The 25,037-nt window shown below is 45.9% G+C and overlaps 1 protein-coding gene across 2 annotated transcripts; it reads right to left on the bottom strand.

The window, feature by feature from the left end:
* Positions 1-10,928: 10,928 nt before the first annotated feature.
* On the bottom strand, positions 10,929-23,151 carry Prokr1 (prokineticin receptor 1). 2 transcript variants are annotated; one of them, XM_076940067.1, is made up of 4 exons: positions 23,032-23,151; positions 21,230-21,399; positions 20,770-21,141; positions 10,929-14,095 (listed from the first exon to the last, which is right to left on the bottom strand). In XM_076940067.1, exons 3-4 carry the CDS (start codon positions 21,123-21,125, stop codon positions 13,399-13,401), a joined length of 1,053 nt encoding a protein of 350 aa, XP_076796182.1. In that variant the 5' UTR covers positions 21,126-21,141; positions 21,230-21,399; positions 23,032-23,151; the 3' UTR covers positions 10,929-13,398. The 2 variants fall into 2 exon arrangements, with proteins under 2 accessions (XP_076796182.1, XP_034367941.1); XM_034512050.2 differs by having other exon boundaries at positions 20,770-21,399.
* Positions 23,152-25,037: the final 1,886 nt, after the last annotated feature.

Raw genomic sequence — 25,037 nt, forward strand, 5'->3', positions numbered from 1 at the left:
TCCAGGCCAGCAAAGTGACTACTGACCAAGAGCTTAGGGAAAACACTGTGGAGGAAGCAAGGTCCCCAAGCGGGCCTACCTCTCCAAGTCCTGAGGACCACAGTTTGGGGCAGGGATGTTTGGAAATCATGAAAGAGGGTTTTCTGAGAAAAGCAATTTGACTGTGGCTCTTAAGGAATCTCTCTTCTCTCTGCTACAGTGAGGGATGGAGAGAGAACCAGGAGAAATCCTGTGGTAATCCACATAACTCAGCTCATCACAAATGATCACCTCACTCCCCAAAAATGCCTTGCCCCAGGGAGAGGCCTGTGTCCTCAGCACAGCAAGGCTGGCCCTGGAAGTCCAGCTGGTAGCCCAAAGCAGAGGGAGGCTAAATTGAGGAGCAACAAAACCTATCTGCCAAGTCTGGAAGCAGAGCTGAGGCTGTGGAAACTTAACCTCTCAGAGCGCTCCCAAAGCAACTGGCCTGAGGGAGTTCTATGTCCTCAGTGCTGGAGGTCAGAAGTCCAGAGCTACCACACTGCAGCACAATAGAGTGGGCCACTCCCACTGTGCAGGGAGAGCAGTTGGCCTGACGTCTTGAGCATCTATCTAGTGCTTTGTGTGTGATGCCTTTCCTAGTGTCAAAACACTTTTCTTCCAACCTCTGATTCCCAAGTCACATCACAAGCACCTAAAACCACACATAACTCACCTTCCATTTGCAGGGGGCTTCTGATGCTGTTCAGGGCTCATTGGGTAACCGTCCCTATCTCGACTCCATGATCACCAATACAATCATACTGGCCACTCAAGGCAGCATTCACGGGTTCCTGGAATTTAGATCTAAATATCCCAGGGCCAAGGTTTTACCCATCACAAGGTAAAAAAATAACATTGTGTGTGTGTGTGTGTGTGTGTGTGCACATGAATAGAATACTCTCATGAAGAAGGTATCAATGTCTGACAGCTGATTCTTCAGACCAAATGGATGTGCTTTTCTCAGGGCAATTGTCTCTTTAATCATAACTGTGTGCTTACACAGACTATGAAAAATAGTAGGCAATAGATGTTAATATTTAGTAGATATAAAATAGTATATAAAAATTTATAGATAGAGATAAAGAGAGATCTGCCCAAACATTAACTAACTGAAGTTCACATTATCAAGGTCATGCCCTAGGGCCAGCTCCTCCTCACTTCATGCTGCATAAGGACGTTAGCACAAGATCCCCTGAGGGTTTATACGTGTTCCACTGGTAAAGGATGGACAGTTCTCGGATTTGAAAAAAATGTAGTAAAGTGCCGTTGATGAGGAAGCAATGAGGTGACCTGATCCCAGAGGAAGCAGCTGCAAGGTAGCTCTAGAGAAAGAGCCTCCTGTGAAGGATCACAAGCCCACAGGCTGCTTGTCAGCAGCAATGGGTGAAGGCCAAGCACTCATTTCTCAGAAGCCTCCGTAACTCACGGAAGGTGGATGATCTGTCCCACCTTCCTGTTACATTATGGACCTGTGAGAGCAATGCCTGCTCGTTATTGAGGTTAACACAGGATGACAGTGATATGCCTCCACAGTTCTGTGATGTGTTAGACGTGTTATCATGTGTACAGTGATTGATTCCTGAAGCCATTTAGCTAAATATATAATGCTCTTCTTGGACCCTCTTTTAACCTGGAGTGAGGTTTGTTCTGCAAACTTCCAGTTTGAAGGCCTTTAGACATTTTTTTCCCTCTCTTGATGATTACAAAAGTACAGAGTGTCACTGAAAGGCAAATGGCTATTCTTATTCACAAGTTCTAGAAGTTTCTGTGTATGTCCACATGAGATGACCTTTGCTGATCCTTATTTCTCCTCTGCCATTCATAAACAAAATGTACTTTTTGGGTCACTTTAAATTTATTGATGTTCAAGCTGTTCTTGTTAGAGTTCTATGGGAGACTTTTCTTGGCCACTTCCTAAATTAAAAAGCCAGAAAACCACGCACGCACATGCGCGCGCGCGCGCACACACACACACACACACACACACACACACTTCTCACACTGAGGTTCTGAAAGCCTACGTTCTATGTGCTGCAAGCCACTGCATCTATGTGGGTTGGAGCATCTCAGAGCATTTTCGAGAAGAATATCTAGAATCCAAAGCCCCAGAGCTCTCACTCAGTGGCCAGCTTGTGTCTTTTCTGACATTTGGTATGTGGAGGCTTAAAATACAATTACATCCATCCTCCCTCCTTTATACCTTAGAGATGGAGGGAAACTCCAGAAAAAAAAACAGCTTTTGCTGAATCCCTATCAGGACAGCATCCATACCCTCAACCCCTCTTCTGAGTGTTAGTAGACACTGGATGAAGGAGGAAGAAATGAATGACCAGGCAGGGACACTCCATTCCCACAACACCCAGCCTTTCCAAACACTGTCCTTTTTATGTACAAAAGGGAAGAAAGACATCTTAGGCACTTGCAGACACTATTGCTTACTGATGTCACACCCTGGAGCCACACACGCCTAGTTTTAACCTGTTAGCTCATGCCCTCTGTAGACCAGCAGCCTAAAGGAGCTCACTCCCACTGCTCCATTCATGACACTGCTTGTGGAGTATGCTTACAGTATGCAAAGACACTTAGATAGCCAGAGCCAATACAGCAGCACAGTGTCATGGTCCAAGTCGAAAGCAAAATGGGGCATTTAGGGAATTTTAAAGAAAGAGAACCTCACTGAGCATAATGGCATGCAGCTGTCAGGAATATCTTGAGTTCAAAGCCAGCCTAGGGTACAGGCATTAAAAGCCAAGCTGAGCTCTGCAGCAAGATCCAGTCTCAAAACATCAAAACTAAAAACAAACAAACAAAAGTAAAATGAAACTACACACACCCCCCCCACACACATATACATACACATATGCACACACATACATACATATACACACCGCACACATACAACATACACACATATACAACACACACACGCACACACATACACACACAAAAGGAAAGAAAAACTTGCCTTTGATAGAAGATGCACTTTGGTGTCAGATTTAAAATTAAAGTTTTCTTTATAGGCTTGCTAAAAATTAAACTGGATAAGTTAAGTGTATTAATAATTGGAAATTATGCCCGCATTTAATACACTATAAGTACAATGACATCTTAGGCAGAAACAAGTTGAACATGTCCTAGGTACTATGTACCAAAGTGATTAGGATAAAATCCATCCTTATATTCTTGTAGGAAACCCAGCAAGTATTCAAGAACCACAAAATGGATAGATCACAAGAGACAAGCAAACAGCTGGAGTGCAGATTCATCTTATATTGCATTTGCTTATAATACTTGGAGTCCTCCTCCTCATTTCTTAATGTACTTAACTTATTCAATCACCATAATCAATAAGAATCATGTACCTAGCATCCTTGTGATATTGACAAAAGAAGACAGGATTTCCTCTGCCTTATCTTTCATTGCTGAACATCTATCTCCTCTTAGACTTGGCTTCCTCAACAGCATCTTGGGCAATTCCAGCTTTTTCTATATGCATTGAGTGTGGTGGAGTTGGGGGAAACATGTCTCTTGATTGAAAGCTCCTATAAAGCTCAGGGATTGCACAAACCACAAGAGAATTCCATCATTTTCTGTAAATCGCAAACTTAAGTTACCTCTTCATTATTATGCTCTTAAATCTTTCAAACCCCTGTCACTGTCTGCTATACATTATGTTCATTGTTAGAGATGTATTTTTCCAAGAAAATAGTACATAGACTGTCAGGAGTCAACAGGCTAATAACTAGCAGGTGATCCTCCTGAGATGGGTCCACCTTGGATTAAAAATCCATGACAGACTTGCTCTGATAGGAGAAATCTGTTTTAGGAGAGATTCTTGTTACTGATATGCTTTCCCCCTTGTTATTAAACATATATAACAATCACTAGGTATTAGTCCACCATATTGCGCAGATCTCTGCAGAACAATGAAGATGTATTGTCTTGTAGTGATGCTATATAGACAAATAGGTGACTTCTTAATTCTTAATGATGATTCTACAAGAATTCCTAAAATTATATCAGTATGTATTAAGCTCTTTTATAGTGGGACTGCTATTAGGTCCTTTCTGATGTCAAAACTGCAATGAGAACTTTGCAATTCGTCTTTAGTGTCATGAGTTAATTGCTACTGAGATTGTGAGTAAGCATTCTACTATTCAGACAGAGCACATTCCAAAAGGTTGTGAAACCATTAACTAAAGGCCGTAAAAAGGGGAACTAACAATTTATTATAAGTGCTAGGACAGGAGATAAAATATTGATTAGGTTTATCTATACAAAACTTGACTAATAACTTAGTTATGGTTTTAAACTCTCCATGAACCTGTGGAGCTCTGACAGGTGATGAATGTTTAGCCAGATAATTACTCCTAATGGATAAGCATGTAAACATTCTCTGTTGTAAACTTCTTATTCAATTTATGATTTGAATTTATGTGTAAACATGTGCTGAGGACAAAAGACAGGAGAGAATTAGTCTCCTTATTTCTCTCTTTTTAGAATTCTCCTTGACCTACTTTAGAAGCTCCTTTCCCCTTTTTCTTAGAGAACTTTCTTTTTTTAATTGGATATTTTATTTATTTACACTTCAAATGTTATCCCCTTTTCCTGTTTCCCCTCTGGAAACTCTCTATCACATCCTCCCTCCCCCTGCTTCTATGAAGATGCTCGACTGCCTACCCACTCCCACCTCCCCACCCCTGGCATTACCCTACACTGGGACATCCAGCCTTCACAGGACCAAGGGTCTCCCCTCCCATTGATGCCAGATAAGGCCATCCTCTGCTACATATGCAGCTGGAGCCATGGGTTCCTCCATGTGTACTCTTTGGTTGGTGGTTTAGTTCCTAGGAGCTCTGGAGGGACTGGTTGGTTGATATTGTTGTTCTTCCTATAGGTTTCAAACCCCCTTCAGCTCCTTCAGTGCTTTCTCTAACTCCTCCATTGGAGACCCCATGCTCATAGGAAACGTTTTAGAACTTAGAAATAAACTCTAAAGTCACTTTTCAAAATGTCTCTTTTTCTTCCTATGACTTCAGCTAGCAGGCTGAAAGTTAGAGCCCTGCAATTCCTGCAGAGATAGAACAAGGTTACATTACTTAATTCCCACCCTACCCCCTGCTGCCTAGGTTACAGTGCTAATCACCTAAGCCAGCTACTTTAATCCTCAGAATGAGCAAAAAAACTTTTTAGGACTTTTTAAAAATTATCATCAGCATTCAGTATAGTTAGAAAACTAGAATGTCCAGAGACCAGCAGTCTTTAAAGCTACGCCTGAGTCTGACTCTGTGTCTCATTTCAACACACTCCAGGCTGGGAGGCTCCCAACAATAGACTGAATGGGTTTCAAAGAGTCCATAACATAAGGAAGCATAAAACTAAAAACAATAGGAAAAAATTAAATTAAATTGGAATTGTTCTAACTAGATTTCATTAAGGTGCAAATATCCTAGAAAATACAAATATCCCATCCATCTGGTTTGACAACATAACTTTAGTTGAAAAAAGAAAGAAAGAAAGAAAGAAAGAAAGAAAGAAAGAAAGAAAGAAAGGAAGAAAGATCCTGTGGAAGATAAAATGTCATCATAACTAGATGAAACTCAGCCATTCTGAGTGGCAGAGAATTCCCCCAGGGAAGTCACAGGACTCCTTAGAAAGTACCATGACCAAAGTTTACTTCTGTCTGAGATGGTCAGGTCAGTGTTGGTGTGGATACCACAGAATTACAGTAAGCTATTACCTGTCTACTCTTTAGGCCAAGCCTTATTTTAATGATCAGAGCCGGCTGCTAGAGCTCCAGCCATCACAACTGTACTCCTTAAACAGCAGGAGGTTGGAAAGAAAAGATTAAGCAGCTTCCTTTCTTACTGATGAAAGGAACACTTTATTAAGTCACTGCCTAGATTTTATTGGTAAATAACTTATAATCACCCTTACAACAAGGGAACCTGGGAAATACAATCTCTACGATGAAATAAAAAGTTGATTTATTTATACTAACGGAAAATAGAATACCGGTAGTGAAAGGAATTTGAATTTCCCAGTCATTCTAAAATTCTTAAAAGTATTCTCTTCTTTCCCATCCCTGGTTTCCCTATCTCCTGTTGTTTCTCAAATGGTTATTCGGCATTTCTATAAACGCCACTCTTTCTAATTACACAGGGAGGAAGGTATTAAGGCAGTGTATGGCTGTCCTGGTTTGTTTTGTGTAAACTTGACACAAGCTTCAGCTGTCAGCTGAGAAAATGCCCCCATAAGATCCAGCTGGATGACATTTTCTTGGTGATGGATGGGGAAGGGATCAGTGCATTGTGGGTGATGCCACCCCTGGGCTGGTGGTCCTGGGTTCTATAAGAAGTCTGGCTGAGAAAGCCATGGGGAACAAGACAGTAAGCAGCACCACCACCCCGCCCCATGGCTTCTGCATCAGCTCCTGCCTCCAGGTTCCTGCCCTGCTTGAGTTCCTGTCCTGACTTCCTTAGATGATGAAGAGTATGATGGAAATGTAAGACAAATAAACCCTTTCTCCCCAAGTTGTTTTGGTCATGGTGTTTCATCACAGCAGTCGTAACCCTAATTAAGACAGTGGACACTACTGAAGAGTATCTAGAGACACATAGACTTGATCAGAGGGCATCTGTCTGGATAGGAAGCCAGGTGATTTGACATTTCCTTGGAAACTTTTGGGCCCTTGAACCTTCTGGAATTGTCTGATAGTTTGAGATAAGAGTCCTTATCTATGGAATTTTTTTAGCAAGTTAGCCTTTCTCAGGATTACTTATTGTAATACTCAATTTCCATTCCCAACTTGGCTGAATTAGGGACCCGAATCTCCCCAGTGTTAGTGAGACTTCCCTTTGGTCATGTCTGTCTGCCCAGTAAGGATTAACTGAGGTCCTGCCTTGAATGTGCACAGCACCATGCCATGAACTGGGGTCTTGGACTAAATGAAATGGGAAAGCCATCTCAAGCAGTGCCAACATTCAGGTCTCTGCTTCCTGACTTCTGGTGCGTTCATCTTTTTGCTTTCTGATCTTTGGTGGCATGTGACCAACTGTCTCACACTGTCACTGCGCTTCTTCTGCCATGATGGGCTCCACCCCTCAGACCCTGAGCTGAAGTGAGCCACTCCTTCCTTGGGTTGCTTCTTGCAGGTACTGTCTACTCTGGGAAGAAAAGTGACTACGGTTTTAAGTAAATTCCTGAAATGTTCTGCTTTTTAAAGAATGATTTCATAAACCAAATGTTTCCTGAATTTATTTTATAGTTTTGCATTTATTCATCTTTTATTTTGGAGTAAAGACTGTCTGTGATATGAGAAGACCTAGGAGACATTGAATTGTACCAGATGACCTCTGCTTTATCAACATTTGTGCGTGTCTTGAGACTTGATGCTACCAGCTTCATGTGTAACTGTTCTAACCTGTGAGTCAAATTTGACGACGTGACCCCTGCAGAAGTTCAGAGAGACATCTCACTAACTTACACTTTGCTTCTGAGTTCTTAACTGTTCTTTTTTTTAACTACTTGCTGGAAGCACAGCCTGAATATTTTATCAATACTTCAATCAATATATCAAATAATAAATGTTTTGTACACTTCCTAAGTCAGCTCCTGTCCCAGAAGTTTCAATCACCCAGACTTAAAACAATGTCGTAATCCTTTCCATCTTCCTCTCTTAGCTTACATTTTAATTAAGTTCCATGCATGTCCAACCGTGGCTCATGGCCACTATCCCAGGATCACATAGAATGAGCTTAACACATTTATAGATGATGCCATCCTACAGCCATGTCAGAAAGCTAAACAAACACCCCAGGAAGATCCACTCCATCCATCTCTTTTATTATTTTTGCTTCCAAATCAGTTTCTGTTTTCTGTCTTGACCACTACTCCTTCTGTGGTAGTTTGAATAAGAATGGCCCCATAGGCGCATATATTTCAATGCTTGGTCATTGGGGAATGACACTACTTGAGAAAGAATAGGAGGTGTGGCCTTGTTGGAATAGGTTTGGCTTTGTTGAAGAAGTGTGTCACTGGGGGTTGGCTTTGAGGTTTCAAGGACCAGCCTAGGTCTTGAGGCTCTTTCTCTTCCTGCTGCCTGCGGATTTAGATACAACACTCTCAGCTGCTTCTCCAGCACCATGTCTGCCTGTCTGCTGCCAGGCTTCCTGCCATGATGATAATGGACTAAACCTCTGGAACTGTAAGCCAGCCCTAATTAAAAAAAAAAAAAATTTATAAGAGTTGCCATGGTGTCTCTTCACAGCAATAGAACACTAAGATGCCTTCCAAAAGATAGTAGTGTTTTGGGTTTTTGTTGTTTTGTTTTGTTTTGTTTTGTAGCACACGCACAATTACACTTTCTATTTGGGAGATACAACAAAGAAGACATGGCGTGAAATAAGAAATGATAAGATGGACAGAAACAGAAGCAGATGTGAAAGATGCAAATGTCAACTGTTTCAAACTGTATTCATCACTGAACTTGTCGCTGTGACTAAATGCCCAACAAAGGTGATTCAAGAATAAAAGGCTTTATTCTGCCTCACAGTTTGGGAGAAGAAAACCCATCATGGTCAAGAAGGGAGCAGCTAGAGGTGTGTGAGAGTCTGTGTGAGCAGACAGAGAGGGGTGGACACCGGAGCTCAGCCAGCCTCTGGTTCCCCCCTTTTATTTAGTCCAGGCCCCCAAGCCATTAAACAGTGCACCCACATCCCAGACAGGCCTTCCCTCCCTAATTAATCCCCTCTGGAAATCTGTCACAGACAAACCAAAGTGTTTCTTCTCAGCGTTTATTAATACAATGGATTCATAGTTAAAACTGACCAACACAAACTCCAAGAAGAACAGTGTCTCCCCCACATATTCTGAAGTGGTTCACACTCCAGCCTTTGAAAGTACCACGGGAGAAAAGGAGAGACCTTGACGGTCGTTAGCTAGATTTATGTCCTTTTCAGGTTTTGATCTATTTTCTCCCAGGGACTTTCAACATGTGGGGGACATCTTTGGTCAACTAGAGAAAAAAAAAGTTTCTGTTCCTGTGACACGGTGTTCTCTTTTGTTCCTCTGAGCTTCGCTCCTCAAGTTAAAATGCTGCTTCATTCACAAGGTCTTCTTGGCCTCCCAGGGAAGGCCATGAGCTGCCTCTGTGCAGTATCTGAACTGCACACCAGTACAGGATCTGCTCACCAGTGTAGGCTTTCAGGCAAGCATAGAGTCATGTTCGTTCTGCATCTTAGGGAAGGGAAGCCAAGTTTCTTTTGGTTGCATTCCTAGGGGCCTTGGGTTAGGTAAATAAAGCCATCGGGAACAGCTCTAAGCTATTCTCCCCCAGCCTTGGAGCCTGTGTGGCTGGCTGTGAGGTCCAGGGGGTAGAATGAGCTAAAACTTGGCTTGCAGAGGAGCCAGGAATGTCTCTGCTAAACTCCTTAAGGGTCTCCAGAGAAGGCCAGGTAGATTGAATAGACATCTCAAGGATTCTTGGACACAATCCCCACCCCCTCTCAGATGTTATGCACCCTGCACCAAGGAATTCTGGGATAGAAGAATGCTGGACTCAGCTTCAAGAGCCCTGAAGTCTAACTGGCTCTCACAGCATTCAACTGTGTGACATTAAACTCCATCATGTTCATTTTCCTAACCCCAACCCACCCCCATCCCACCCCCATCCCCCCAACCCCACCTTACCTCCACCCTCCCACCTCACTCCCACCCTCCTACACCCTCCCCACCTCACCCCTACCTCACTCCCACCATCCTCCACTTGCTATACTTCCGTTGTTATAACTGTAGAATCTGAATCTGAGTTTTGAAAGTCATATTCTCACACTGTAGGAAGGAAAATGGACTGTTCTCTGAGACCAGGTTACAAAAAGCTGTGGTTTTCTTTTTTTTTTTTTTTTTTTTTTTTTTTTCTATTGGGTTGTTGTTACTTTGTTTTGTTTGTTTGTCTGTTCAAGACAGGGTTTTTCCATATAATAGCCCTGGCTGTCCTGAAACTCACTCTATAGACCAGGCTGTCCTGGAACTCCCATAGATCTGCCTGCCTCTGCCTCCCTAGTGCTTGGATTAGAAGCATGTGCCATCACTGCCCAACAAAATCATGTTTTTCAAGAACAGGAGTCAGATTTATAATAATCTGCTCATCATTCAAGTGCCCCAGCGTCTTTGTTCATTACAGACATACGTCAGACATTCGTACAGACATACGTCATGCTGAGAGCCTGCTGTGGTGGCTGCCACATCACCTGTTTTAATGTCTTTAAGAATTTATATTTTATTTCCTCTCTTAGTTATGGAAATAGTATGATTTTGCAAAATCACATTTTGTCCTTCTGCATGGGATATATGTCTATTTCTTTGACCACTGAAAGTGTTTAGAAAATACAAACGAAGTATCTGTCGTAAGTCTCATCTTGTTGGGCTTAGCACTAGTTGGGTTTTTGCGTGTAAGGTTTGTTTGTTTGCTTGGTTGCTTGGATGCTTGCTTGATTGCTTGCTTGCTTTATTACGTTTTTGAGTACATTGTCTGAGCTGCTAGTCCAGGGAACCTATATTCAGCACTGAATCTTCAGTCTCTCCTGTCTGCACCGGTGGACACTGGGCCTGCTCATGGGTTTACTCTTAGAGTTCACATAAACGGGTCCACAGACATCAAATCTTAGGACTCAGATGCTCAAGTCTTCTTGGCTCCATCAGCCCAGACTCAAGGGAAGAAGGCACATAAGTCAACCACCGCTCTTGATGGAGACGGGTAGCTCTTGGCAAGGTAGCGGGAGGCAGTGCTGTCCACACAATTCCTAGGATGGATCGTGGAATCTAGTCAATGTTATCTCAAAGACCATCACACTAGAGCTTGGAAAAGGATGGGGGCCAGGGAGAAATGACAGGCACAGTACAGTTAGTGATTGTCTGTATATATCTACTGGTATTCCATTTAATAACAACCATTCTCTGTAAAATCACAAGCAGACATCAATATCTGGAAGAATTACAGACAGTGTAGGTGAGTGAAACTTTGACACATTTTAGGAGAAAAGGCAGAAACAAGTATTTAACAGAGTCAATTCTTATTTAGCCTCAGTAGGAGGAACAGTGAATGGTCTGGTTAACTTGGTATGTGGTCTTCTTTTCTTCCTTTTTTGGCAATTTTTTTTGTAATCAAGTTTAAAATAAAAAATAGGGGGTTTGTTCCTCTGTGTTTAGTTTAGGTTTGTACTTTAATGAGTTTTTATCCTCTGAGAGAATTCTGATTTAAAGTAAGGTGAGTCTGCTGGGTACTGAGTGAGAATAAGCAAATGGGTCTTTGAAATGTGTTTTCTGGGAAATAGACCATTAAAAAAATACCCTTGTGGTCAAAAATGGAGTTGCCTGTATTCAGAGAGAAAATACATACAGGTTAATTTAATTAATGCCTTGTCCTATAATGAAGTCTGAGGGAAGGGACACAGCGCCTTGCTGTTCTGCGCACTCAGAATAAAGGCAGCTGAGGGACATTGTTCATGCTGGCTGGGACATGTGTGGAATAATGGTCTGTGAGGATGCTCTGATTCCGGGAGCACATGTGGGAACAATTTCTACTTGACAACAAGGGTGCTCTGATCTGAAGACTACAAAGCCTGGTGCTTACGTCCTGACTGGAGACCAGGTACCACTTCCTTTATGTACCTGCCGTGAAAGCTCACAGTCTTGTTTGTACCAGTGTGCTATGATGGCATGATGCAGTGTTGAGAAGCACAGGAAAACAGTTCGCATGAAGAACATTGAGAGGAGAAGCTGGTTAGATTGACAGATACATAAACAAGATATATGTACAAGTTTGTCTTTGTCCAGTCACCTCATAGCTGGTTCACTGTTGTTGTTGTTGTTGCTGCTGCTGCTGCTGCTGCTGCTGCTGCTGCTGCTGCTGCTGCTGCTGCTGGTGGTGGTGGTGGTAGTGGTGGAGGTGGTGATGGTGGTGATAATGATGATGGTGATACTTTACTATTCAGATGGTTAACTGCCTCTCTTCCACACATTATTTGATTGATCTCACAATTCTAACAAGGTTTCTTAAGCATTACCTTTGTCTTCAGAAAGTCTTAGGTCTGTGTAGATAATCTAGTCAAAGCTGGGCCTCAGATTTTCTTAGGCCAGAATTCTAAATGCCAAACTAAGAAGGCGAGTTACTACATGGGACGAGACTTTCAAAAGTCTGTGGGGTCCTGAGAGCTCACTGTTAGTCAACTTCTGTTTCCTGAGTGTCCAGGCTGCACCCCTGATGTGCAGGTCTTCATTCATTTCTGAAGAGCAGAAATGCGGTGATTTCTCCAAGGTCACCTTCATTTCGAAAGAGCAGAAGTCTTAATTCACAGAATCATGACCAGGCTGAAAGTCAGGCACCAGTGGCTAAGAACTCTTTCTCCCACTCTTCCCAGTGAAGGAACCTCATCGAATAGGCTGGTTGGGATGAAAACACCTTGTGTTTCAGAGCTAGTAGGAATGGGAAGTCGGGGTGCTATGTTTACCTTCAAGAGTTCTATGCTCCATAAACACAAAGGCATGAAGACTCAAGCAGCATGAATGGTCCCGGGCAAAGAAGCTGGGGGACAGAGCAACAGCACCCTCTAAAATGCACGTGCCATCAGAGGTCCCACCAGATCCCCTCTCTTCACCTCCTCCCCTGCTCACAGTGAGTCGACCATGAAGAGGGGGAATCATGCTCACCTGAGCTCAAACTTCCCTCTACTTAGGACTCAGAACCCCAAATTCCAAATTCCCTATCTAAATGGCACCCAGAGTCCATGTGGCTCCTCCCCCAGGTCCATGCTTCAGCGGGACCCCCCCACACACACAACACACACACACTGTCTGTGTGCAGAGCCCTAGGCTTTAGAGGTGACCATAGGCTGGGGGTGGGTGGTCAGAACTTAGCCACGGGTCCTGGAGTATCCACTCATACATTTGATTCCCACTCAGTGGGGATTCTGAGGACTACAGCAGGTCTGGGAACCTCTTCTGTATTCTGGCTCCAGGCTTGCCCAAAAGTACTGCCAGAGGTGAGCTAGGCCCACATCGAGCCCCAGTACAGAGCCCTAAGCACAGACAGGAAAGTCCTACTTCGCCCGCTCTGCCTTCTCTCTGGAAATACCCTTTTCCACACACTCCGAACCATATTTCCTTGCTATAATCCCCACTTCACTTTGTCAAAGGCTTTTCACTGGTGCCTACTCTTTGCAAAAATGAGATATTCAGTGAACCCTGACCACTAGTGACAGTCTATACTTCAGTGGTCCTTGAATCGTGTGTCTAAGTGGTTGTCTCTTTCCTCTGCCTTCCACAGAAAACCAAGTTCATGGCTGCTGTGTGCACCCAGGCGCTGTGGTAGCATTTTGCTCATTTCAGTCGGATGCAGTCCACCTCCTCAGTGACAGGCATCCCCGTGGTCCTGAGGTCGAGGTCGGCGCTGGCCTTGCTCCCGCTGGGAGAGGCCCTCCACTGCAGCCGCAGGATCCTCTTGAGGTACTTACTGGTGTTATTCCTGACGGTCACAAAGCACAGAGTATTGATCATGCTGTTGCTCATGGCGATGCACTCCACCACATAGAAAGCGGTGAGGTAGTGCTTCTCCTTCACAAACACGGAGGGGAAGAAGTCACGCACGATAGTGAAGCCATAGAAGGGAGCCCAGCACAGCACATAGGCGGAGAGGACGCACACGAGACCCAGCACCGTCCTGCGGCGGCAGCGCAGCCTCCGGCGAATCTGCTCTGTCTGGAAGCCGGGCACCGCCTTGAACCAGAGCTCCCGGGACACCCTGGCATAGCACAGGGTCATGACGACTACAGGGCCCACGAACTCAAGGCCGAAGACCAAAAGGAAGTAGGACCTGTAGTAGAACTGCTGATCCACCGGCCAGATCTGGCCGCAGAAGATCTTCTCCTGGCTCTCCACGATGACCAACACCGTCTCGGTGGTGAAGTAGGCGGCTGGGATGGCGATGAGGATGGACACAGACCACACCAGGAAGATCAAGCCGGCGGCTGTTTGACACTTCATCCGCGGTCTCAGGGGGTGCACAATGGCCAGATACCTGGACAACAGGAAAGAAGTCAGCCGAGGGAGGAAGGAACCTGCCTGTGAGAATTTTCCTCTGGGAGCACTACCCAACAATATGGAATGTTACCGGAGGGAGATGCCCAGGCCAGAGCTCTGAAGCGAACCTCCACCCTAACTCCTTCCCTTATCTCGTCTTTCTCATCTGCCCTGGTATTTTAGATGGTTTAAAGATTAAATTCGATAATGGATACCATGTTCCTAGCTAAGTTTCAAATCTGACATATACTGGGAGGAAAATGGTGAAAATTCCTTTAATTCCTTAAATGTGGTAATTATACTTCTCATAGGTGTCTGGCCAGGCCCCAGTCCATCATGTCTCCTAAAGCCTGCAAAGTTCAAAGTTAAGTAAGCCTGACAATTCCACCTTGAACGAGTTGATGGGGGAAAGCATCCTTTCCAACTGAAGCATGGGCCAAAGTTTTGTTTTCATTCCACATTTCAGAAAGCATTGTTCTGAACACAGAGAGGAAGAATATATTTACCTCATTTTCTACCTGGAAAGACACAGGCTGTTAAAAGATGAGGAACTTTCTCAAGGTTGTATACCACAAGACCCTTGACAGAGAACATTTAGATTCTATCTCACAGGGCTGATGTGAAAATCAATTAGTGTGCACGTGGCTTTTTTTTTTTTTTTTTTTTTAACCACAAAGCATCAGGCACTAGAAGACGCTGCTTTTGTTCTCTTCCAGAGAAGCCACGGTGCTACCACAGTGGTCCAGGAAGCGGAGAGCACTTTGTTGGGCGTGAGTCACCCGCAGGGTATAATGGCACCCTTCCCAGAGTGCATGCATACTTGTTCAGAGAGCTCCAGCCTCCGGGAAGGCTCTGCACAGCTGGCAGGGTTGGGAGAAGGACGGGGCGAAGTGGAAAGGACTGGCCAGCACTGGAGACAAACGCTTATGTGTCCATAGCTGATCCCAGCAGAGTGGGTGGCAACATGACAGAGCCCCGAAGGAAAGCCAGACCGGCTGTTTCCTTGGTAAATACCCCTTTGAAGTCATCTTTCTTGGGATTTTGATCTGAAGAAAGATCCCTTCTTGTATTTTTCTGATTTAGCTTCACAAGTAATCACCCCACACTGGGTGAACCTAGAGGATCACTGGTGTGAGACCCCTGTTCTCTTGAGCTCCGAAGTTTAAAGAAGCTGGATAGGGCATGTTTATCCTCCAGACACTGCAGATGGCCACTGGCTGGCCACTCTAGGCAACTCCTTAGTGCTGAAAAACTGGAACAGGGTTATGTGCATGGTTGGCATCACACATGCATGGGCCCTTTATAGCAGCCATGATGCTGGCTGGAGTGTAGCCCAGTGGTAGAGAACAGGTCTAACATGCAAAGGCTCTGGGTTCATATCACATCAGTACACACATACACACACACACAGAGAGAGAGAGAGAGAGAGAAAGAGAGAGAGAGAGAGAGAGAGAGAGAGAGAGAGAGAGAGAGAGCTACTGATTTGTGATTAAAATACTCTGACAAAAGTAACGTAAGGAAGAAAGGGCTTATTCTGCCTCGCAGTTTAAGGTGACAGTCATGTTTTTGAAGTGACATGGCAAGAAAGACAGGGCAGTAGGAACTCAAAGCAGCCATCCCCTCCACAGCCAGTAGAGTGATGAATGCCAGTGCTTAGACTGCATCTGTCATTTTGTACAGCCCAAGATCCGCACCCAGGCAATGGCTGCACCCACAGTCAACAGTGACCATCACTGAGACGTGCACCAACGGGCAAAGGGCAGAAAACTGTTCCAGAGATTTCCATCGGCCTTTGCGCTGGGACTCTACATAGGTAAGAAGTTTACACGTGCAAGCCCATGCTTTCATTTAGGTAATCTCAACCTTTCTGAAGACTAAGAGAGCAAAGATACCCATTTGATGGAGAAACAAATGCTGCCCCCATTTCCAGCAGGAATGGGCATGCTCCCTTCACCTGACCTTTCCTGGCCTCCGCCAAATCTTAGCAACCCTTTGCTTTCTCTCTGCCACAGAGTTGTTTTCTCCATACGCTGTCAGACCATTTCTCTATGAACATGACTTCACTTGCTCTGTGTCCATAACCACAGTGGTTTACATTCAGATCCACTCAAAGCCAACAGTTCACAGGGAACAATGAATAAAGGCTCCCCAGCAAAGGAATAGCTTTGCAGCGGTTGTATAACGGAGGCTGGGAGCTTCAGCAGAGTATGGGACTCCATGTATGTCCCCATCTAAGGTCTACCATGACAATGGTTGTAGCAACTTCTAGGCTGCTCAGAGCATGGATAGTCAACCCCAGCTGATGAACTCACCAGGGGCATCTGTGCTGTCAGAGCCTGGGCGACATGATTCAGCACCGTTGGACACAGACCCTGGCTGTTTTCCTTTGCACCCTAGGCCAGAGGAAGAGGAGTCTCCCAGCATTTCACAAGCAGTAGAGCAGGTTACAAACACCTCAAGGACAGTGCACTGTTTCTACACCAAAGAGGGGGCTGAGAGGCCCTGCCCCAGGGCTGGGGTGGAGGTGAGACCTTCCTGAAGCATCTTGCTGACTCCTCTAGGTTGTCCTCCTCTGGTGGATTTTTATATCTTCTGAAATATGACCCCATCCTTTTTGAACACTCTTCTGGAGACTCTGATCTTGGTTCACATGTTTCCCCAAGGTTCTGCAGTCACTGGAAGCATTCTCACCTCCTAGCTACCTCAAACACTGGCCTTACCTCTGAGAAGACCTCTCCTCCCTTTTGTTGATGGTCACGTTCATTAAATTCTCCCTCCTCTGAGCTGCCTCCTTTACCCACTACACTGAGCTTCTCCAAACTTCACTGAGAAGGTAACCCTTGCTTACTACTTAACCATCTCATCATTAGTGGAGAGATCTTGTCTATGTCTTTTCTTGTTTTGCTGTGAGTTTGGGACATCTAGTTTTAATAACTAATAAAACTTTACCCTGTCAATGGTTTGACAGTGGGTGAACAGAAACTTGCAATGTCAGAAAGATCACAGTCATTTTTGGAAAGGGACGGAGATGCGTTTACTTAGCCTGAGCCTGGGGTGAGTTACAGTGCTAAGCAACTGAAGACTGGACATGCAGTGGGAGGGTTAGAGCTGAGCACGGCAAAGGTGTGGCCCAGCCAGATGTGCTGCCTTTGACGGGACAGTTCACCCCGGTCCTCAGCTTGCAAAGTTTGGAATATGTATCAGCTATCTCAGCACGGAACCAGAGTTCCATTCAAGACAAGCCATTCGCTCACCTTTCTTAAGCCACAAACCCATCAGGCATGCTCCTGCCTCTGGGCTTTTGTGCTTTTAAGTCCCTTTATCTGAGACACTTTCTCTTGGTCCCCACAACACAACACGAACCCTCTATGTCACTCCTGGGTCACCCACTGTCTTTTCAGAGACACCTCTCCTGACATGTCTAGTTCTCCTACTCAGGCATTTTTGGTGTTTCTGCTGGTGCGTCTGTGTTTTGTATTTCTCACTTCTGAAATCACCTTTTGTGGTTCTTTTCCTGACAGAGCACTCTCTTCACCCCTTGGCTATAGCTTCGTCAGGAGACAGATGTTTTATTTACCACCATATCCCCCAGCCTTCAGAATAGTACCCGACACTGGGTAGTCATTCTATGTAGACACTCTTTTTGAAAGAATGTATGTATATTTGAGTGACTGAAAGGGAGGATGGATCTGACAGGGGCAGCTGGGCAGGACGAAGAGACACTGAAATCAGATGGCCAAAAGTAGAGAAGGCTGGGACTACGCAACCAAGTGAACCTTTGCAGGGACAAGTGTGACCAGGACAATTGATCGAATGCTCTAAGATGGAGAGACTGGCCAGGATGAGACAGCCTAGCCTCAATGCCTAGGACAGTGAAAGTAAGAACTGTTCTGTGAAGCACAATTCATAGCCTGTTTCTTAGCCTTACATTAGGATTTGCATATCATAAAACAACTATTAACCCACTGGAAACATACCCGTTTATTCAAGTTTGCTGTCACTTATGGTCTTTTAATATTATTAATTTAAGAACCATGATAGCCACTCCTTATTCAGTACTGATTCTGACCTCTCATTGTTCTGTCCATGCACGGCAGCACATGCCTGTGATCCAAGCATTCAGATGCATGGGGCAGAAGGATTGTGAGTTCAAAGCCCTCCTGAGCTTTTCAATGAGACCCAGTCTCAAAATACCAAGATAGAAAAGGAAATACCTTGTATTGTAGGTACAATTGCATTCTCCCAGCAAAACAACCCAGGACATTAGATTCTCTTACTGCCCTCAAAGCCCGTGGCAAAAAAGAGGGCAGATAACCCAGGGGAGGTTCCATGGTACGTGGAGGACACCAAGAGATGCCAATCAAACACACACTAACTATTCCTGCAGAAATGTCATTAAACAATGGCATTTTAACAACAACATAAGCATTTGCTATACATTGGGTAAAAATTTAGTTGCCCCAAGCTAAGAAAAATCAAACCTGAAAAGTCATCGGGTTTTTTGTTTGTTTGTTTGTTGGCTGGTTGGTTGGTTTGGTTTGGTTTTTCCAGACAGGGTTTCTCTGTGTAGCCTTGGCTGTCCTGGAACTCACTCTGTAGACCAGGCTGGCCTTGAACTCAGAAATCTGCCTGCCTCTGCCTCCCAAGTGCTGGGATTAAAGGTGTGCACCACCACCGCCAGGCAAGTCAATGGGTTTTGAACAGCATCTGAGACAAAAATTATGACTCCTGGGGCCACAGAACTGAAGTTAGGTGATAGCAACACAGTAAAATAAAAAGCATTCGGGACAAAGATTACAACTATCAGTTTAAACAGCAAAAAGTTAATATGCTGGGGCAGTCAGTCACCTACGACTAAGGAAGGTCTGGGCCAGCAGCGGGGTCTTTTCTCCCACATCACTGTGCAAATTTCCAATCAGAAGCCCACTCCGAGCACCAACAGCTCTCCCTAGGGCAAAGCACGACCCGATCCATCTCTCTCAGTGTGTCTCGTTTGCACCTTGCAGAGAGACATACACCCTGTTTCAAAGCAGCTGAGTTTGGTGTGAAAGTGTAATGTGCGCTTGAGCTGTATGGAGGATATTGGTCCTGTGTGGCGGTTGATCAGTATCTGTGTTAACAGTACCCCAGTACTCCTCGGTTTATCCTGGCTTCTTCCTCCACAGTTGTTGGCCCCCTCAGTGGTGACTGAATCTCATGCAGGAACAGGACAGGCTCCCATTGATCCTACTTCCAATAGCCAAGAACAGATGTAAAGCTTCATCAGGAATGTGAAAGTCCAGGAAAGGAGCCCACATATTTTGTCCTGTTCCTGGGCTAAGGGACAAGGCAGCACTTCTATTTTCAGAGGTCAGAGAGAGGCAAAGCTGCAGGAGTCTGCCCTGGGCGGCTCTGAGAGTCACTGGGGAAGCAGGTCCCTCGTTGACTGTATCCTCTGCAAGGCTTATTTACATTCCTTGACTAGGTGGCCCAATGCCCTAGGGTCAGTGACTTGTATTGAGGACCTCAATACCTGCTGTGGGTGCCAGTCCAATGTCCTGCCAGCTGCTGACTCTCTGACATCCTTCTCTGGGGAAAGGAGGCAGGGGCTCTGCTCCTCAGTGGTCATAAAGCCAGGCTCGTTGCTGTCCCTTTCCTTAGAAGCTGACCTTTCTCAGACCATCCTACCCCAGCTGTATTCCAGCAAACTTGCTTTCTTGCTGGGACTTTGAACCCAGGTCAAACACCCCAGGGCCCCGAGGCCATGGAACAAGGAGAGCCTGTGCTTTAGGCTCTCCGGATGAGGAGAATTGCAAATTGTTCATGGCAAGGTACAGGGGAAGCCTGACTAGCCCCTCGGGGAAGCTGTTCATAGACCATAACAAAGTGCTTTGTACTTAGAGTCAAAAGCACAAAGAAGCCTGCAAAGATTCCCTAAAACCATGGTGATCCTGGCTCATTAGCACAAACGTATGCAAAGTGAAACATCTAGGAATAAGAAAGATGGCAGACTTGATATGCCAGGGCTGGTTGGTGTCCATGGGAGGACTCCCCTTTGCGGAGGAGGAGTGAATGGATGTTGAGAGAGGACTGGAAGGAGAGAAGGGAGGAGAAACTATGATAAGGATGGAAAGTTAATTAGCTAATTTAAAAAAGACACAGAGGTTACTCTCCCCAGTCTCTCTCCCCATCACTAGAGCGGGTCTTGTTCTGTAGCGTGATGGGAGCGAGGTGGGATTAAGACGCCGTTAACTAAAGTCAGCAAATACACGCTCTCTTTCTGCCTCCTCCCCTTTTTATTCCAACCAACTCCTTCAGTTTTATTTAAAAGTCAATTAGTATTGGGAAAAGGCCTCGATGAGTTAGGAAATTCCCTCCAGCTTTTCACGGTCCTGCGAGAATTAACTCTTATAGTTTAGTCTTACCGCTTAACACTTCCTCCTACCTGTCTAAGTCGAGATCAGGCACTTCTAAGAGAACATCCACAGAGAGTGATCAAAGACTTCCCTATTGCCCAACCTCAGGCTTCTGCTGCCTCCAGTCCTGACCACCACTAGATGTCCAGTCAGTGTGCTTTTCATTCCCCTGGATCCCGTTTATGGGGAATACAGACACATGTCATCAGCACACAGTTACAGGACAGGAAGGGACAAAGCCAACACCCCGTTCTCTCTTTGTCTCTGTGGTACTCACCTGTCAATGGCAATGGCCAGTAGGGCATTAGTGGAGACGTAGAGGGAGACGGTGCGCAAGTAGTTGACAGAGGCACACAGGACATGACCATGCTCCCAGGAGAGCTGGCGTACCACATAGTAGTCCATCTCAAAGGGGCAGCACACGATGGCCACCAGGAAGTCCGAAATGGCCAGGTTGGCAATAAGCAGGTTGGTGAGGTTGCGAAGCTTTTTGTAGCGGGCCAGAGCAGTAATAAAGATGAAGTTGCCAATGCCACACACCAGCATGATACCCACCAAAGCTATGCCAATGACAATCTTGGCAGCAAAGAAAGTTCGAGAGTTGGTCACATCTTCCTCATCATCCGAGGTCATGTCATAGTCACCGTAGCTGAAAGTGAATGGTAAAGGGACGGTTTGGGCTTCATAGCCATCATGTGCAGAAAAGAAGTCAGTGAAAGTGTCTGTGGTATTCTCACCCAGAGCCCCCACAGTGGTCTCCATCTAGGGAGGTGCACACCCCTGGAGCTGTCCCCCTGGTGTCCCCAAGGTTGATGACGCCTCTCTGCAGGCACTTGGCTCTTTGCCGGTGAATCAGATCTTCCCAGCCAGCATCTGAGGGGCCCAGTATCTGAGTTCCATTTTAAACCTTTGAAAGACATAAGCACGCACAATTGGCTACATGTTGGAGCAAACCTTGGATGAGTCTAAAATCATCCTGAAACCTATGCAGACCCATTAGCCACCTGCTCACGGTACACACAGATAGATAATGGAGTGGAAGAAAGGCCAGTGAGAGAACCCAGGAGAACGCAAACCACATATCCACTCAGCCGGGAAGGCTGGAGGACCGTGAAGACAGGCTCCAACTCCATTTATCTCCACTCCAGTGAAGACCAAAAAGCTATGCTCTTCCTCAAAGACCAATACTGCGAGTGTAAGAAAGTGCAACAGAGAGGAGGCCTGTCCTACACCCCAATCCCTGTCCGAACCCCTGAACTTTGTCTTTGTGGACAGCCCCACTCTGAGGTAACAATAGCTGCTTCCCACAGCTGGAAAGAAAGGACTAGTCTTGGGGTTCAGCATAACACAACTGCAAATTCACAGAGCCCTGAACACAGCCCTCTATACAGAGAACTGAACCTGGAGCCCCCGTTCAGAGCCCTCCTACTGGAGAGCTTCTCCAAGCTTCCCGTGCCCCTGTCAAAATCTGCTGTGGTCTATAAGCTTGGCACAGTGTGTGCCAAGGCTTGTCCTAGTCAAAGGGCACAATCACAAGCTGTCACTTAACCTAGAGGGTTAGAAGGGAGACTGAGAGCAAAACCCCTTGGTGAGAGGTGTGTCCTTAGGTTAATAGCTTAAACACTCGGGGTTTTAACATCCTCCAGGCAGATCGATACTGTCTGTAAAGATCAGAGCTGTTGGAGAGGCAGCATTACGCCCCAGAACCACACAAGTCAGTACTCGCACTTCTAGGCCAGCTGCAAGGAAGGGAGGGAATCCTGGACTGAAGACCAGCATCCCAAAGAGCAGGGATGGTGAGAGGGTCTGTCAGTAGTGAATCTCCCTCCTGACTTTTCCCTTACACCTCTCCCCAAGCATCAGACCAGTGAACAAGATATGGGAGAGGATTGGGGTCTGGAAAACACCTTAAATGTCAGAAGGAAAGAAGATTGCCCAATCTGAGATCCTGGAAAGGGAGAAAGTAAGTTACCCCCAAGATTCCCTGCAAAAGCCTGCTGCCCAAGCATAAGAGGACAGGGCTGAAGTCCCTCTGCACCCCAGGAGGTTCATCTCACCTGTGCCCTCTCACAGTTCTTCCATGGGCTTTGCCCTTCTCTCCTGGCCAGCTCAGCCCCCCACCCCCCAGCTCTGCTCCCATTAGGTAAGAGGCAGAAGGCAGAGCTGAGAGGCCACCGGACCCTGCCCGGACCCGAGGCGCATCCCTTCTGAGGGGTACCTATGTAAGCATGCAGCCAACATTGCTCAAAGTTAGTATTTAAAGCAAGGGTCTAGAATCGAGAGAGAGAGAGAGAGAGAGAGAGAGAGAGAGAGAGAGAGAGAGAGAGAGAGAGAGAGAGTGTTAGTTGGAGGACTTGCCTGGTTGGTCTTTCCTGGAACTGTTCTCAGCTCTAGGAAGCAGCCCACTACCCTATGTCCTCTGCTGCTGGGGCTGCAGTCCCGAGGGACCCTCTTCATTCACCTAAGGCTGTATAAGTGGGGGAGCAATCTAGGCTCTGTCCACACGTGGTTTTTAGAGCGTCTCCGGGGCCGTCCGTACCTTCGGACCAGGGCGAGGATCTCAGCCGTTCCTCCGGAGCTCTACAGGGTCTTTCGGTGCTCAGCTGGGTTCCTGCTACCTCGGCGGACAGGATGCACTGAGCAGAGGCTTGGGCCAGCCAGCCCCGCCCACAGCACGCTGTCCCCGCCCCGCCCTGATGTTCCCGCCCATTTTCAGAGACCGCCCTCCTGGGTCTCCCCACACTGGGGACGGGGCCCCTAAGTCGATTGGAGTTGAGCCTGCTGAGGTGTCAGGATGCAGAGGGGTGGCTCCGTGTGTCGCCTGAGCACCAACTCTAAGGCGACCCTGCACAGCGTGACTAGGCTGTGCCTGTCTTGAGCACCTGGCACCTCGAGTCCACTGGCCCATGGCCTCCCGAGTGGGCGGACTGGTCACGGGAGCTTGGCGCCTTCAAAGGACAGAGAATCTCTTCCCCTGCTACTCTCCCTTGCTGGGAAAGTACCTCACCCCTGGGCTTATCTCTGCAGCCCTCAGCTGATAGCATTGTCAGCTGCCTGGCCTCTGTGGTAGGCTCTAAGGGCTTTCTGGAGAGTGGATGCAAGAAGGAAGCCTCTATGTCATGTCTGTTCAGCAGCATGACCAGGTTCCCAAATGTTAAATATGAATCACCATGCAGCCAGCGATCCCATCTAAGATACATTACTGAAAAAAAAAAAAAAAAATGAAAGCAGGAATTTAGATATGTGTCCACTGATCCCCACAGGAACTCTAGTCGCTGTTATCGAAGGGCAGAAACAACCTAGAGTCAATCAACTGATACAAGAAAAACAAAGGAGCCTGTGCATACCTTTGAATACTACTAAGCCTCCAATGTGCATGAAGTGCAATGGGTATAACTCTCGTGTGCACTGGTGGAGGTGTAAAATGGTGTAGCAGCTGTGGGAAACAGTACAGTGCTTCCTCAAAATATTACAGACCCTTCCTACCACCCAGCATCTCCACTCCAGGTAATTCCTTAGAATCAAATAAATCCAGGGTCTCAAAGAGATGTTTGCCAGTCCTGTTAGAGCGTGGGTAGCACTGAAGCCACCACCTGTGTTATTATTTTCCTCATCGCTGTAGCCAACACTGGACAAAAACAGCTTGTCAAAGTAAGGGTTAGTTTGGCTCTGAGTTTAACAAAGTATACAGTCCATCATAGCAGAGAAGGTATGGCAACCAGAGTGTGCGGCGAGCGGTGGAGTTGCATCTGTAGTTAGGAAGCAGAAAGAGATAAATGGCTAGTTTCTCCTACTCACTCCACCTGAGTCCTCAGCCTGTGGAAGGTGGGGCTCACACTCAGGACTGGTCTTCCCTCCTCAGTTAAACCTTTCTGAAAACATCCTCATAGACATGCCCAGAGGTTTGTCTCTTAGATAATTCTAAATTCCATCAGGATAATAGCAAGACTAACCAGCAGAAGACCAACCAACTTAATGCCCAAATATATCACTTTAAAATTACAATACCCCATGCTTGGTTCTCAAAGGTTCATGGTCATCTCATAAAAACAAAATGTATTCACCCCAACTTCAGAAGAACTCATAGTCTTTAACAATCTCAATAGTGTTCAGAGTCTCTTCTAAGACTTGGGCAATTCCTGTATTGTGAGCTCCTGTTTTTGTTGTTTAAGTTGTACATTTCTAATTTATAATGACATAGGGCAAGCATATCTATTCCCAGAGAGAGGGACGGGATGGCAGGAAAGAAATATTGGATAAAGCAAGACAGAAACTCAGCAGAGCAAATATCAAACTTTGAAGCCCTATATCTGGCATCTGGGACTCGTTGGGACCATGTGGCTACCAGTGGGCATAGGCAGCTGTGATGGCTATTCTTGGTTATCATCTTGGCTACATAGAGGATTAACAAAAACAAATAAACAAACCCAAGTCTCTGGACACACCTGTGAGGGATTTTTAGTTAATTGGGTTGTTTGAGCTAGGAAGACCCACCTTAAATCCAGATCACTTAAGGTGGGAAGACACATTCCACTCTTGGTACCA

This window comes from Arvicanthis niloticus, chromosome 9 (genome assembly GCF_011762505.2).
Source record: "Arvicanthis niloticus isolate mArvNil1 chromosome 9, mArvNil1.pat.X, whole genome shotgun sequence".
In the NCBI taxonomy this organism is placed as follows: Eukaryota; Metazoa; Chordata; class Mammalia; order Rodentia; family Muridae; genus Arvicanthis; species Arvicanthis niloticus.

Excerpts from the sequence above, each read along its gene's own strand:
- Prokr1 (XM_034512050.2), bottom strand. The coding sequence starts at position 21,254 with ATGGAGACCACTGTGGGGGCTCTGGGTGAGAATACCACAGACACTTTC. Across the intron at positions 14,096-20,769 it reads CTGGCCATTGCCATTGACAG|GTATCTGGCCATTGTGCACC; the intron begins GTGAGTACCACA and ends CCTGTTGTCCAG.